Source organism: Anarhichas minor, unplaced genomic scaffold (genome assembly GCF_050575085.1).
Source record: "Anarhichas minor isolate MPS153535 unplaced genomic scaffold, ASM5057508v1 ptg000023l, whole genome shotgun sequence".
In the NCBI taxonomy this organism is placed as follows: Eukaryota; Metazoa; Chordata; class Actinopteri; order Perciformes; family Anarhichadidae; genus Anarhichas; species Anarhichas minor.
This window is the reverse complement of record NW_027466469.1, coordinates 7,193,820-7,208,214: the sequence shown is the minus strand read 5'-3', so window position 1 is coordinate 7,208,214 and position 14,395 is coordinate 7,193,820. Positions and strand designations below refer to the sequence as shown.

The 14,395-nt window shown below is 39.6% G+C and overlaps 1 protein-coding gene and 1 pseudogene across 1 annotated transcript; both read right to left on the bottom strand.

Annotated features, from left to right (window-relative positions):
• Positions 1-1,124: 1,124 nt before the first annotated feature.
• Positions 1,125-4,830, bottom strand: LOC142955340 (acidic mammalian chitinase-like). The gene is made up of 11 exons (XM_076096832.1): positions 4,806-4,830; positions 4,531-4,557; positions 4,223-4,427; positions 3,961-4,017; positions 3,308-3,473; positions 2,733-2,857; positions 2,525-2,648; positions 2,255-2,437; positions 2,010-2,126; positions 1,789-1,921; positions 1,125-1,402 (listed from the first exon to the last, which is right to left on the bottom strand). The coding sequence occupies exons 1-11, from the start codon at positions 4,828-4,830 to the stop codon at positions 1,125-1,127; spliced, it is 1,440 nt and encodes a 479-aa protein (XP_075952947.1).
• Positions 4,831-10,124: 5,294 nt separating this feature from the next.
• Positions 10,125-13,508, bottom strand: LOC142955347 (acidic mammalian chitinase-like; annotated as a pseudogene).
• Positions 13,509-14,395: the final 887 nt, after the last annotated feature.

Here is a 14,395-nt window from a genome sequence, read left to right as displayed (position 1 = left end):
ACTCTCTTCCCGACAAGTTGCGACCACACTGTATGCCCCGTGGACATCACCATAACAACTAACAACAATTGCCATTTTCTTTTGCACTAATCAAATGACTATAGTAAACAGTTCAATGTCCGTTCTACTCCTATTCTATTTGTAAGTCCGCTACATAGATGGGCAATTGATTTTACACTATAGATTTAACCGGCAGGTTAAATGATTTGGTGACTATTTGTCATTTCATCTAGAGTTGGATAACTCTAGATGAAATTGAGTTTTATTGAGTTTTATTGAGTTTTAGAGCTGTAAAATCTTTCTCAATGCAGTAAATGCCTTCAAATTTATTTTTTTGTTTAACAAGGAAACCATTTTTCGTCATTCTATGTAACACCCTTAAAAGTAAGCCCCTCAGCTCAGGAGAACTAAGGCCTTGAGTTTCATACCTAAGAAGAAAACTTAAGGCTTTTTGTGCAGCCGGCCCAGCTGGATTACATCCAAAAACGTTTTCTCAGTGGTAAAAGGCTTGTCAAGATATGCACATTATACATTGTTTTTTTTTCTATTGAACCTCGGTATTCAAAGCTGACTTAATAATTTGACTTAATTTTTTGTCATATTTACTTGTTCTTGGTTAATTTCATAATGTATGTATTCCTGCACAGCTGTTTGTGTTAATATGACACTAAACAATGCATTTGAGAAGCTTATGTTCACAGTAAGATATATTTATGTGTAGAAAAATAAGCATTTAAGAAAAGTATTGTTTTGGTATTGGTACAACAACTTGAATACTCATTTTGTCACCAGTGCTGAAAACATGATTCAGCTCTCCAGTTATGTCAGTTATGTCAGTTGTGTGATAATAACATATAGGTTTGAGAAAAAAAGTATGGAGAAATTAGTAGATTTTAATGACTACATAGATTGAAATGACGAGCCAGTACTAAACAATGTGTACCAAAGTACTTTTTGTTTGCATATTACATATTTGACAAAAAAAGCATTATATCTATACAACACTAATGATAGAGTAATTTAGGTAAATGATCGTATACACAGAGGATACAAGAGAACTTTAACAGTGAATTTAATACTTGACTTTTGCATCAGCTGTAATACACATTGTCTCCACTCAGGACTCAGGGCCAGACGCAGCACTTGCAGCTGTCATCAAAGACGGATCCACTTCCGCATTGGTTCACGTGGGTGATGCCACCAGCACACATGTAGAACTTGTTCCGGTCATCTGGGTGGGGGTACAGGCCATCAGGTTTGCCGTTGCAGAAGCCAGATCCTGGGGCGTGGGTGGTGGTAGTGGCGGTGGTGGTTGGACGGGAGGTGGTGCTAGCACCAGGTTTGGGGGTGGTGGTGCTAGCACCAGGTTTGGGGGTGGTGGTAGGGGGCAGGGGGGGCAGTTCTAAATGGTAAAAAGAGAGGGAGGGGTTTGAAGCAAAGAAATAAATTAACATTTGTCTATAACTGGACTATGATTTAAATGACTGTAGACTGTCATCTTGTCATCTATGCTTCATAAGCCCTTATTACAGAGACACCTGGTGTCCAACTTGGTAACAAAAATACCTGATGCTGATTTAAATAAGAATTTAACTTGAATAATATAAGAATAAATTCATTGGGGATGTTTAATATGGTAGCCAAAGACAATTGATCCTGTAGGAATAATAGTAGGGATAATAATTATTAATCACTAGTCCACTAAAGATGGCAGACATTACTATCCATCTTGACCGTAGTGTAATAACTTTAAAGGAAAACTTCTGCCTGAAAATGCTTTGGACTTACCAACATTAAGAAGTTTGCGGAGATGAGCCAGCAGAGGATGGCTACCCTCGCCGCAGAATCGTCCTGCAAAATCATCCAAATCAAGGGCCCACACAAAGGCACCACCAAACTTCTGATCCTGCAGGTAACGCACCTATTGTTGCAAAAATAAAAATAAACTGGTGTAAATGCTTTGGATTTGCTATGAATATGTTAAATTCTACAGCTGATATGCCACCTACCTTGGTCTCATAGCTCTCCTTGGTGTCAAATCCCACCCACTCACTGTTCTTGGTGGCATAGGGAACCTTCTGGTCCTCAATCCACTGAAGAGTGGTGCCTTTCATGAATCCACAGATCTAGACCATAGACATCATGAGGTTTGTGTATCTTTACATTTAATTTGTACTTTGTCTTTCAAGCAGGCCATTAAATGGCACTGTAACTGATATACTGTAGACCATATAAAGCGCTATCTAAACTCTACCTCATAGTAGGACCAGAATCCAGCTTCACGTGTGAATGGTCCGGCTGATGCAGGACCGCTAGCTGGGGCTCCAACTCCAGTGCTGGATGATGTCAGACGGAAGGTACGACCATAAGCAGCAAATCCCATTCTGAGCTTCTCCACTGGGGTGCCTTTGTTTCTCCAGTACTTCATGGCATAGTCCTACAAAAGTTGATGGAAGAGCTGAAGTAAAACCAAGGGGTAGGTACCCGTAACTTCATTCATCTCCAGTTACCAATGTCAACTTACGGTGTTAAAGTAGACGAGATCACCAAAGTCCTCGGATCCACGAAACAGTGGACTGTTGTGTCCAGTGAACCGCTCCCAAGTTCCATGAAAGTCGTAGGTCATCACATTGATGAATTCCAGTTCCCTGAAGATAGGGGAAAAAGGAAATATTTATTTAAAGAAAGTGTTGTAGAACTCCCAGTTTCTCTCTCTTAAGAGGCACACTCACTTTGCAATCTCAGCAATCTCATATCCAGCATCGATGGTTCCCTTTCCAGCAGACACTGCAGCAGTTACCATGAGCTGAGGATTGCCGGTGGACTTGGCCTCAGCTGCGTAGGCAACAACAAGCTCCTGCAAATAAAGACCAAAGAGGAAGTAAGAAAGAAGTCAACTTAGATAGATAGATATATACTTTATTCATAACCAGGGGGAAATGTGTCTGTAGCAGCAGCAAACGAAGTTACAGAGTAAAATAAAAATATTAAGTATGGAAAATGCACAATATATACCATAAAATAAAATAACAGAGCAGAACCTATTAATTTAAAGAACATAAAGTAATAAAAAATGCAGAAAAATACACAGTATATACAATAAAATAGAATGGTATTAAATTAACTAAGTAGGAAAACTAAACTAAACAGTAGTGCAAAAGATCGCCAACAGCAGCAACAACCGTGTAGCGGTGTTGTAGTCATTTGAAGGATGATCTGGCCAGAGGTGATTTATTGTACAGTCTTGGTGAAAACCATAGAAAAGTAGCTGTGAATTGCAGCTAGAAACTCAAGCAGGAGTACCCACCCTGCAGAGCAGAGTGAACCGCTGTTTGTCCTCTGGAGGACTTCCACGAGCACCAGGGTACTCCCAGTCCAGATCCAGACCATCAAATCCATGAGTCCTCAGGAATTTAATGGAGGACTGGATGAACGTTTGACGATTGGCTGGAGAGGACACCATGATGGAGAACCTGCAGGGAAGATTATGCTCTGTTTTCATACTTGGTACGATCCAAATCCCTTTTTGCTATAGAAGGCCAAAGCCTTTGGCCTTTAGCAGCCCTTAGCTTTTGGGAAAAACACCTGACCACAGTTTTAAAGGCAAGCATGATTAATATTTGAGATTGTGTTAATTGGAAATGTGTTTTGTTGTTAAAATATTTGAGGTTTTACATATGACCATCAAAGCTAGAAGACCACACTATCTGGTTAGCTGTCTATTGTTGATTTATTTTAAACATACGGTTATGCAAGTAGAAACTATTACTGCAAGTGACTAACTGCTGTATGTTAAAGATAACAACAACAAAGAAAACAAAAACTATACAACTATACTTAGGCTATATCTTACCTTCATTTTGTGACAGTTAAGACTTCATTGGACTTTCAGGATGTTTCAAGAATGTAGTGGTTATGTGTAAGCATGTGATACATTGTGTGATTTGAAATGTTACTCACTGTCTTGAACCAAAGTTCCATCCACCAACAGCCAGCAGAGTCTTCAGATGAGGATTTCTGGAAACAGCACAGAGGGTAGGTCATTTCAGAATTCAGTAGTGTGTTTACATTTTACAGTAGGGAACATCTCTGGCCTTGAGTCATTGTTTAAGCAAAGTCCCAATTTTAGCAAGCATTACCCTGCTGAGGGCCTCTTGTGCAAGGCACTGAACCTCTGCTAGCTTAGCCTGACCTCTGATCTATCTCAACTATTGCCACTTACTTGGTCTTGAGGCCATTGAAAGACTTGTAGAGGACGTCATCATTCCACTCGTAGGTAATCAGCTGGTTGTTACTGTTGATGATGGAGAAGGCGTAGATCAGGGTGGTGCACAGGAAGGGGTCCACATCTTGTGGCATGTACTTCCCCTCACCAGGTCTGTACTGGGACCAGTTGGTGAAGTAACATACCATCTGGGTGGCAGATCCTGTGTTGGAATAAAGGAACATTAAAGAAGCATTGAGTCCAGTCATTTCAAGTGAAAATCCAGATCAAATGTTGCCAGTTGATCAAAAAGTATTACGACTTACCCAGCTGGCATATCACCAGACATAAGCCTAAAGAATATAGAAAAGAAACGGTTAGACAAAGAAAAGCACCAACCTAAATATATTAAAGGTCGAGTGTGTGGGATCTGGTGGAATGTAGCTGTGACACAACCAAAGAGAACCTTCTCTCGTGTGCCAAGCGTATAGGAATACAACAGCGGCCACATGAAAATGTAAAAATATTAATACATGAATGAATCTTTGGTTTGTCCATTCTGTTAGTGAAGACTAATACAGCACCAAATGTAGATACATACCTGCTAGAAGTGTGAGCCTGGTCATCTTCAATTCACTTCTCACGACACTGGAATACTAGTAGACACAAAGTGAACCAGGGTGAACCAATGATGATAGAAACAACAGCAGAAAGCAACCATTCACAAGATGATCACGGTTCAAAATAAGAACTTAGAGGCATTGTTTTACCTTGTAAACTCACCTTGGTGATGAGAGACCCAAATAACAGCAGCAGAGTTTGGCCTTTATACAGTCGATTGTGCACAGAGAAAGGAGGAGGTGTAGCAGCCTTTGATACATTGGCCTTTGAAATGTTGTGATTATGTTGTGTGCAGCCTTTGAAATGTTGTGATTATTAGAACATGTTTTGATAAGATCCTGCGAAGTCTGAACCGTAGGGTATGTAGATAATAATTTACTGAGTGCAGCACTCTGTTGACAGCATGCATTCAACACATGAACTGGTTGTAATTTAGGTCTGTAAATAGAAGCCAAAATGCCATGTCATCTTGTTTGGATAAACGTCTCATTGTTTCTAGAAGTTAAAACGTCACTTTTAAATCAATTAATTAATTACATTCAGTCAACTGATAATTCATATTTGATCATTAAAAATCAAGTCGTAGTTTATTCAGCCTGCAAACATCAGCTGGTTCCAGTTTCATATTATTGAAATTAAATACCTAGGTTTGATTTTCAGCGTTGCTCTGACAACCAGTAATATGATGAATTTGGGCTACATTGTCTTCATACATTTACACTAGTGGACTAGTGAATAACATGCACAGCCTGCGTAAAGTGTATTATTTGTGTGTATATATTTATAGTCTAGTATAGGCTGCAACTAGTGTTACATTTGTCACATTTGAAATGAAACTGGACAAGAGAAAGTTAAGTGAAATTTAAAGAATACTCACTATGTGACACTTAATATGATTTGACTGAATGCACAATAATAACAATAATAAAAACAAATGCAATATTTAATAAATGAATAGAGGTTGCGACTCTTGTTCCCAGATTAACACCTTTGATTCAGTTATCTCGTTCCTTTGTTGGACACAATGACCGTTGACCATCAAGATGTTCCACTGCTGGCAGCTTGTTTTTACACATTCACTTGAAGATAAGTGTGCAGCTGGCCGGGGCATTCTGGGACACAGAGTGCTGTGATAGTGGTGTGAAACATATAGGAGGTGTAATCTTCAAACCACAACGATATTAAGTATGGCAGCTGGTGACAAACTAGTAACATCTTGTAAAATAATGAATTCAAATAGAAAATATGTACCACAATGTTGAAATGTAATATGTTTTGACAAATTAAATAATAAAACAAAAGAGACATTGTGTTGTTTTTGTTTTGTATGTTATTGGGGCAACTACATTTTATTACTGATTAATCTACAAATTTGACAAAATGACTTGAACTGTACCCCATTAATAATTTAGTCTAGTATATTTAATAACATAGTTATGAGAAATTGTCATCCAAAATTGTCAGTGCCCATAGCTCCCTGCTTTGTCTGAGGTTGCGGATTGCAAGCAATGAAAACGTCTCCCTTGTGCCCAGCGTGTAAAAGAACTACAGTGGCTGATGTAAAAATGTGAACACTTGAATGGCCCTATCTACAGCCAGTGTTTCTAGGCTACTGTAGAAACATGCCGGTCTGTAGATATAAATGACTCATTCCAAGCTTACGGAAACACAACAACACTTATTTTCAGAATTGTTAATAATATTGTGTTCCATTTCTGCAAATAGATCCCACTGAATGCTGCACACTTTTCCTTTAAGCGTGTGACTTGTACATAAATTCACCACTTGTACAGTTGTCATGAAAGGGAAAATTAGCTATAGATACCAAAACTGAGGAACTGCAGTTTTTTGGGAACTTCCACATTGGCTTTATTTTTCAAATGCGGAAGTTGCTGCTTGCACCACACACAGCATTACCAGTAGTGTCACACTATTCCACTACAGGTAGCAGTATCACACCAAGATTTGCTGCAATGCACCAACGAAGAAGAAAAAGAGTGCAGGCCAGTAAACATGTAAATATACTTAAATAATCGGCTTTGAAATGTTCACGATACAAACACTGTTTTGGTGAGAAACACTGAATGTAAACAACATTTTAGTTAAACTCCACAAAAAAGCAGCAGCTAGTAATGAAGCAGTTACTTTTCTAATTAACATAGAACATAATATAAACATAAAAGCTATAAATTCTCACTTCGAGAAGCTGTGCTAGTCATAACACAAATATTGTGTGAACAAAGCAAAATGATGGAGTAAAATTCCCACCTTGAGTACAACGCAATCACACAAACTAAGAAAGGTGTGATTGTTTAAGTTGGTCCACATGGCTCCTGTGAGCCCAGCTCATTCTTTAAGGTGAGTGCTCAACAGACAATAAGGGCAACTGATGCTAAATAGATGGATGGTTATCACCACGTCATATCATTATTCTAGGATACAGCATATGAACAGGCATATGACAACAGTATCACTGGGACTTCTTTCCCACTAGATTGAAATGAGTCTTCTGAACCAGAGAGCTATCTCTCTCAGACTGACTAGCTCTTGCTATGGTGGTGTGTACAGTCTACTGCCATGCAGCTACAGCAACACCAGGTGCTGCTGCATAAAGCTGACGGTAGGCGTCTTACCCTCTGGGTGGGTATGCAGTTAGTTATTGTAAGCACCTTCTTTCCATTCACCTACAGTAGCAACTGCATGCAGCTTCCAACTTTTCTCTTTTCCAACTCATCCAAGTCATATGCATTGAATGTGTTGTAACTCTGTTATGTTGTTCATTCTGTACACATGACATCTATCACACTTCTGCAATAGAACCCTCTGTTGCTTTCCTTAAGGTTTTTTCCTTTTTTTCTCCCCGTTAAAGTTTTTTTTGGGGGAGTTTTTCCTGTACCGATGTGAGGGTCCCGGGGCAGAGGATGTCTTATGTGTAAAGATTGTAAAGCCCTCTGAGGCAAATTTTTTATTTGTGATTTTGGGCTATACAAAATAAATTGAACTGAATTGTATTGAACAGTACATGTTGCAAGCAAACTACACCAAAGCCTTGATATGGAGGATTTTCAGTAATTGCAATGCCCAGAAAGAAAATGGGATTTCTATTTGGGTGTGTCCATAATGTTCTTCTTTCCATAGCCGACTATCCTAGCATTCTTCACATTCTTCTCTCATACTGTATATACTGAGCGCCTTTGCATTCTCCTTCAAAGAGTAATCTTAAACCTTAGTGGATTATTCACTGAAAGCAATTAGTGAAGTGGTAAAATACTCTTTTGAAATAACCAACTCCACACAGCAAAAACAGGGCTGACCTGAGCGTGTTTTTATTGCTCCCTACTTCTAGTTCCAAGTGCCAATGGGCATGTGTGATACAGTCATGAGTAAAGCCAAATTACGAGGTAATCAGGGCAGGTATTCAGAGATATACTGTCTCCATCTCATTTGGCACAAACACCATGCGGTGCCCGATAGATACTGAGGTGTTTGTGCTGACACACCCCTATCACTTGCCTGAGAATAAATGCAAAGGTCCTCGGGCAGAAATATAAGCGATGCTGAAAACTGTAATGAAAATTTCCCTCTGTGACTGATATTGTGCTATTGTACAAATATGTCATGCATCAGCCTTTAAGCTCAATGGCACAATTCTGCACTATGACTATTTCATGGTGAATGAATATTTGCAGTTTTGGAGGCAAGCTAGTCCATGCCATCTCTTCAATGTGATGGTGGAATTCTGCTGAGATGTTGATTTATTGTTTAAAAGTATCCATTCATAATTAGTGCTTCATTTGAACCTGTCTATATCAGCTTATGATTTGTGGAAGTGTACAGTGACCTACAAATGTAAGTCTGAATATAGTTCATGATGTAATACGTTGCTTGGATGACATTTACAGCTTATGTTTGCACTAATTAGTACTGCAGTGTTGTAAAGGCATATACAGCTGCCTTAAGATTATTGTTTGTGTGTTTATGAGCGTCTCTGGGTTTGTACCAAATTATCCTTTTGTTCGATTTTCTCAAATTTGACCAACCCGACAAAATCCTAAATTCCAATTTATGTTAAAGTAAAATATTGATCAAATTACTGTTTTAAAAACCCCATGTTCATGATCAGTGTACCTTTAAAATGATTAATATCATGTGATACAAAACAAAACACATCATCTAATAACTCCAGTTTGCTCACAGCACATTATCTATGACGTTGGCTTGATTGGAGCTTCATAAGATTTGTCTGCGGTGTACTTGTTACCACAAAGTTGGCTGTGGGAGCATTCTGCTTTTACCAGAATAAACAACTGGTTGGAGTGAAATGCGCCAGTTTGTGCCTCATTCATCACCCAATGCAAGATAAAGTACACACCTGTGCAGGCTTCATCAAGTCGGAAAGTAAACATTCTATGCCAACGCAGGTCAGACCACCTCACCAATTTCCAAATAAGACACCTTTGCTGCATGCTGTTTACATTTCCAAACCAGAAGGGAGTTTCTGAACTTGAAATCCATTTGAACCCCTCAAAATGGCATTGAGTGTTTGTTTGTATAACATTCAACATTTATGCTATTGATATAATTCTCCATAGACAACTTATAGAAATGTATAGGGTCAGGTAAGAACTTGAATGTTTTGGGTTTCACTATTTGTCAAACAAATATTTGTCCATCATGTTACTTTTATTCTGATGGACCATATTGTAAACCAGAGGTCTTCAACAGGGGGTCCGCGACCCCTAGGGGGTCCGCGGAGGTACTGCAGGGGGTCCGCGAAATTTTTGGTTGATTAGACAATTAAAAAAAAAATTTTTTTGCCCCAAACATGAATCTGTCCATTATTTTAATAGTTCAGTATTGTATGCAAGATAACAGGTATCTTTATTCATGGCAGTGGCACTAATAGGCCATCACTCATTTTCGTTTCCACATTTATGTTTGAAATAAAAACGTCACTTTGAATAGCTTGTATGCATGATTATCGTGCAATTGGCAGACAATGTTGATATTGGCATTGGTATCAGCTGACAAGGTATGTTTATAAATGGCAGTGGCACGGCCACCCTACTCACTGTGCCTTGCACATGTTTAAAATAAAAACATGAATATATGAACCTGTGTATTTGTGATTTGAATAGCTTAGTATTGAATGCACAATAACAAGGTATGTTTATACATGGTACTAGGCCCAGTTTAATATAAAATACAATTTTATACAATATATATAGTCGGGGGTCCCTGCTCCATCTCTCTATCAGTTTGGGGGTCCTTGGCCTGAAAAACGCTGAAGACCCCTGTTCTAAACATTACAATGTTGCAGCGTTTTATCGTCAAAAAGCACAAGAACAGATCTTTCTCAGAGGCCTTCAACTTGTAGAGTCAGTACTCAGATATAAGTCAGTGACAGTCTTACACAAGGGAACACTTAGGGCCACGAACAACACTTGCAGCTGTCATCAAAGATGGTACCATTTGCACACGCGCTCAGAAAGGTTTGGCCTCCCGCACACATGTAGAAGTTGGCGTTGTCAGCTGGGTTGGGGTACATGCCGTCGGCCTTGTCTTTGCAGAAGCCCCGTCCTGGGATAGGGACAGTTGTCTTGGTGGATGGAGCATTGGTGGTACCACTGGGTTTGGGGGTTGTTGTGGAGGTTGGTGCCGCAGTGGTAACAGCAGGTTTGGAGGTTGTGGTAGTGGCTGATGCTGTAGTAGTAACACTAGGTTTCTTGGTTGTGGTTAATGAAAGTGGAGGCATCTCTGTGACAAGTGGAAGGCACAAAAAGACAACATTAAACCAAAAGGTCAATTTTGTTAGAATATGGCATGTATAAATGGAATCACTGTGTTTCCCAAAAACCTGCCAAAGACCTTTACGCTGCACATGATAACTTCATTATTCTTTTCTTACCAACATCGATGAGTTTACGCAGATGGGACAGCAGAGGATGGCTTCCCTGTCCACAGAACTCTCCTTTAAAGTCATCCAGATCCAAGGCCCACACAAAGGCACCGCCGTACTTCATATCCTTCATGTACTGGACCTGAGGATTGAACAAGAAGATGAGTCAACCAAAAGATAATGAAGAATGAATCCATCTCTTGAATACCACCCTGCACACCAACCTTAAATATGTAATCACTGTGTATTGATGTGCTACCTACCTTGATCTCATAGCTCTCCCTGGTGTCGAATCCCACCCACTCATTGTTCTTGCTGGCATAGGGAACCTTCTGGTCCTCAATCCACTGAATGGTGGTACCCTTCAGAAAGGTGCAGACCTGAAAGACCAGAATAAACAATGCCATTGGATTGTTTCATGGTCCATCCATTCTACTCATGAAATAATGAATTTCATATAGTTCATACTCTACCTCATAGTAGGACCAGAATCCAGGTTCATGTGTGAATGGGCCGGCTGATGCAGCACCGCTAGCTGGGGCTCCAACGACAGTGCTGGATGATGTCAGACGGAAGGTACGACCATAAGCAGCAAATCCCAACATCAGCTTCTCCACTGGGGTGCCGTTGTCTCTCCAGTACTTCATGGCATAGTCCTAAATGAAAATGGAAGGATATGAATGACGTGGATTTGTTCATGCATACAGTAACAACTGACAGTGCATGTCAGGAATCAAAATGTTATTCTCGGGATTTGTTATTGCACTTCCATAAAGTTGGGGGCTTGTGAGAGATGAAGCAGCAGAGGCCGAGATATCCTTCTAGTCTCCCTTAAGTGTCATGCCTAACAAGTGCTGGATCCTATATTAGTCACAGACTTAAAAAAGCTCAGTTGTAGTTGTAGCCCATTGGTACTGCCCACAATTAGTAAACACGTTTATATGTAAAATTGGCAGAGGGGATGATGATGAAGAAGTTAAGTCAAAACAAAGATAAATGTATTTCCTGCACTGTAAATCCCTCACAGTGATTGCTTGTTCCTCATCACATGACATGAGGTGCCAACTGCAGTGTTCAGAAGTTGAACTATTTGTCTCGGGTTGCAGCCGACGCACCTTGAAGAATAGGCAATTGGGAACGCTTGCGCAGCATTACGGCGTCACGCCTCCTGCACGTCTACATTGACAACAATGGATTTGAGGGTGCAAATATGCAACATGTGAATGAACCCTTACAGTGTTGAAGTAGATGAGGTCACCAGTGTCATGTGAGCCGCGGTACAGTGGGCTGATGTGACCAGTGAACTGCTCCCAAGCCCCATGGAAGTCATAGGTCATCACATTGATGAAGTCCAGATGCCTGGAATGCATATAAAATACTGATTAAGACTACTATCATCACAAACAGTGATTCATTTAATATAATAGCATTTTCAAAAAAATCTGCAGTACTTGGCAATCTCAGCAATCTCATATCCAGCATCGATGGTTCCCTTTCCAGCAGACACTGCAGCAGTTACCATGAGCTGAGGATTGCCGGTGGACTTGGCCTCAGCTGCGTAGGCTTCAACAAGTTCCTGCAAGTAAAGACAATGAATTACTTTTTAAAATATAGTGTTATCAATGTAATATATAAATATGATCCCCATAGCTCATGAGTTCCTGACCCACCTTGCAGAGCAGACTGAACCTCATCTTATCCACTGGGGGACTCCCACGAGATCCAGGGTGCTCCCAGTCCAGATCCAGACCATCAAATCCATGAGTTCTCAGGAATTTGATGGAGGACTGGATGAAGGTTTGACGGTTGGCTGGTGTGGACACCATGATGGAGAACCTGAGGAAATTTGTTTCACTCTAAATAGGACTTATACTGACATGCATTAGAGCTTTTGATTTTGAGTTTGACATATTTCATGCTTCTATTTCTGTCTAAATCTATTTCTTGTTTGGAATGTTTTTAAAGGAGCACACATTTGATAAACAAAGTAGAAACACTCACTGAGTTGAGCCAAAGTTCCATCCACCAACAGCCAGTAAGGTCTTCAGACTGGGGTTCTTTAAGAGGTTAAAACATACACGTGGTTTGGTATGATTTGTTTATTGCAGAATAATTGAGTTGAAAAAGCCTGTTTATCATATTCAGTGTTTGTATATATATCTAAACTGGGATTTTTTAATTTCACATTTCAATTTTGGTCATTCACACACAGATTAAAGCTCAAGCTGCAACCGCTGGGGAGATTATTTAATACCATTGAAAGACAAGTTCTTACTTGCTCTTCAGGCCGTTGAAGGTCTTGTACAGGGTCTCGTCATTCCATTCATAGGTAACCAACTCGTTTTTGTTGCTGACGATGGAGAAAGCATAAATCAGATGGGTGCACAGGAAAGGATCCACATCTTGGGGCATGTATTTGCCAGTCCCAGGTCTGTACTGGGACCAGTTGGTAAAATAGCACACCATCTGGGAGGCAGTTGCTGAAGATCAGGGAAAGCAAATCAGTTGTCAGTATTGTACGTAACCTCTATTATTTTAAGACACACATACATCTACACTTTGAAGTTTGTCAATACAAACTTCAAATAGTTGTACGACCATGTCATAAGTTTTACTTAGAAGTGTAACTTACACAGCTGGCACATCACCAGGCACAAGCCTAAAGAGAGGTACACATTTGAGAATAAATTGCATATATTAAATTTAATTTATCATGTGATCAAGATGATGTAAAGCACTGAGGAATGATGACTGTTTACCTGCTAGAATAGTCAGCTTAGTCATCTTGATTTTCAAAGCTCACAACTTAAACTTCTTCTTTTCTAGAATAAATAAACAGAAGGAAAACACAAATACAAAAAAAATGAATACAATATGATTGCATATTCTTTGGAATTGTACAAAATGTACAATTTGACAATTAATATTTTGAAGCATATGACCTGTAAACGTTTTTGGGCTGGTGCACAGTATCTCCACCAATGTGAACTATCATAGTTTCTTGTCTGAGTCAAACAATATCAGTCAATTATGTATTAGTTACCCCCAAGATTGTATATATAAATGTAACTCATTTCACATTGTTTCAGAAAGTCAGAATAGCAGTAATGTCATGAATTGCACATGTACCATTCTCTTAATAAACAACTTCAGCAAAGAAATGTCTTAGATTGAGCTTCAGCGTGCAGACTTTCCGTGCTCTTTCCCTGTGAACCCCATGTTGCAGGTGTAACCATCTCTGGATGATTCCATTACAGCCCTAAAAACAACTGCAGCACTTTTCCCCAACTTACAGGAAGCACTGTGTATACATTTGCCTGAAAACTGAGTCACACTAAACTGCTGAATTCCAAGTGCAAGCTTACCTTAGGACCTCAGAAGGAACTAATGTGTCTGAGGTTTCAATCTTCTTATATACATGAGGAGCAGGATACCAGTCCTCCTCACACACCATGAAGGGGAGGTGGGCAATAATGATGAGTTTCTTATGTATGTACAGAAGGGGATAAGATAAGTAGCATCAGGCCTGAACTGACATATGGTGATAAGCTTTAGTATATAGCAGAAACGGCTTGAAAACAACCTATTTCTCTGAAAGATATGACTCAATTCAGGTCATGACATGAAAGCTTTTACCCGGAATATTCAAAGCAGCAAAACAAAAACAGAAA

Excerpts from the sequence above, each read along its gene's own strand:
- LOC142955340 (XM_076096832.1), bottom strand. The coding sequence starts at position 4,830 with ATGACCAGGCTCACACTTCTAGCAG. Across the intron at positions 3,474-3,960 it reads TGGAACTTTGGTTCAAGACA|GTTCTCCATCATGGTGTCCT; the intron begins GTGAGTAACATT and ends TCTTCCCTGCAG. Across the intron at positions 1,403-1,788 it reads CCGCAAACTTCTTAATGTTG|AACTGCCCCCCCTGCCCCCT; the intron begins GTAAGTCCAAAG and ends TTTACCATTTAG.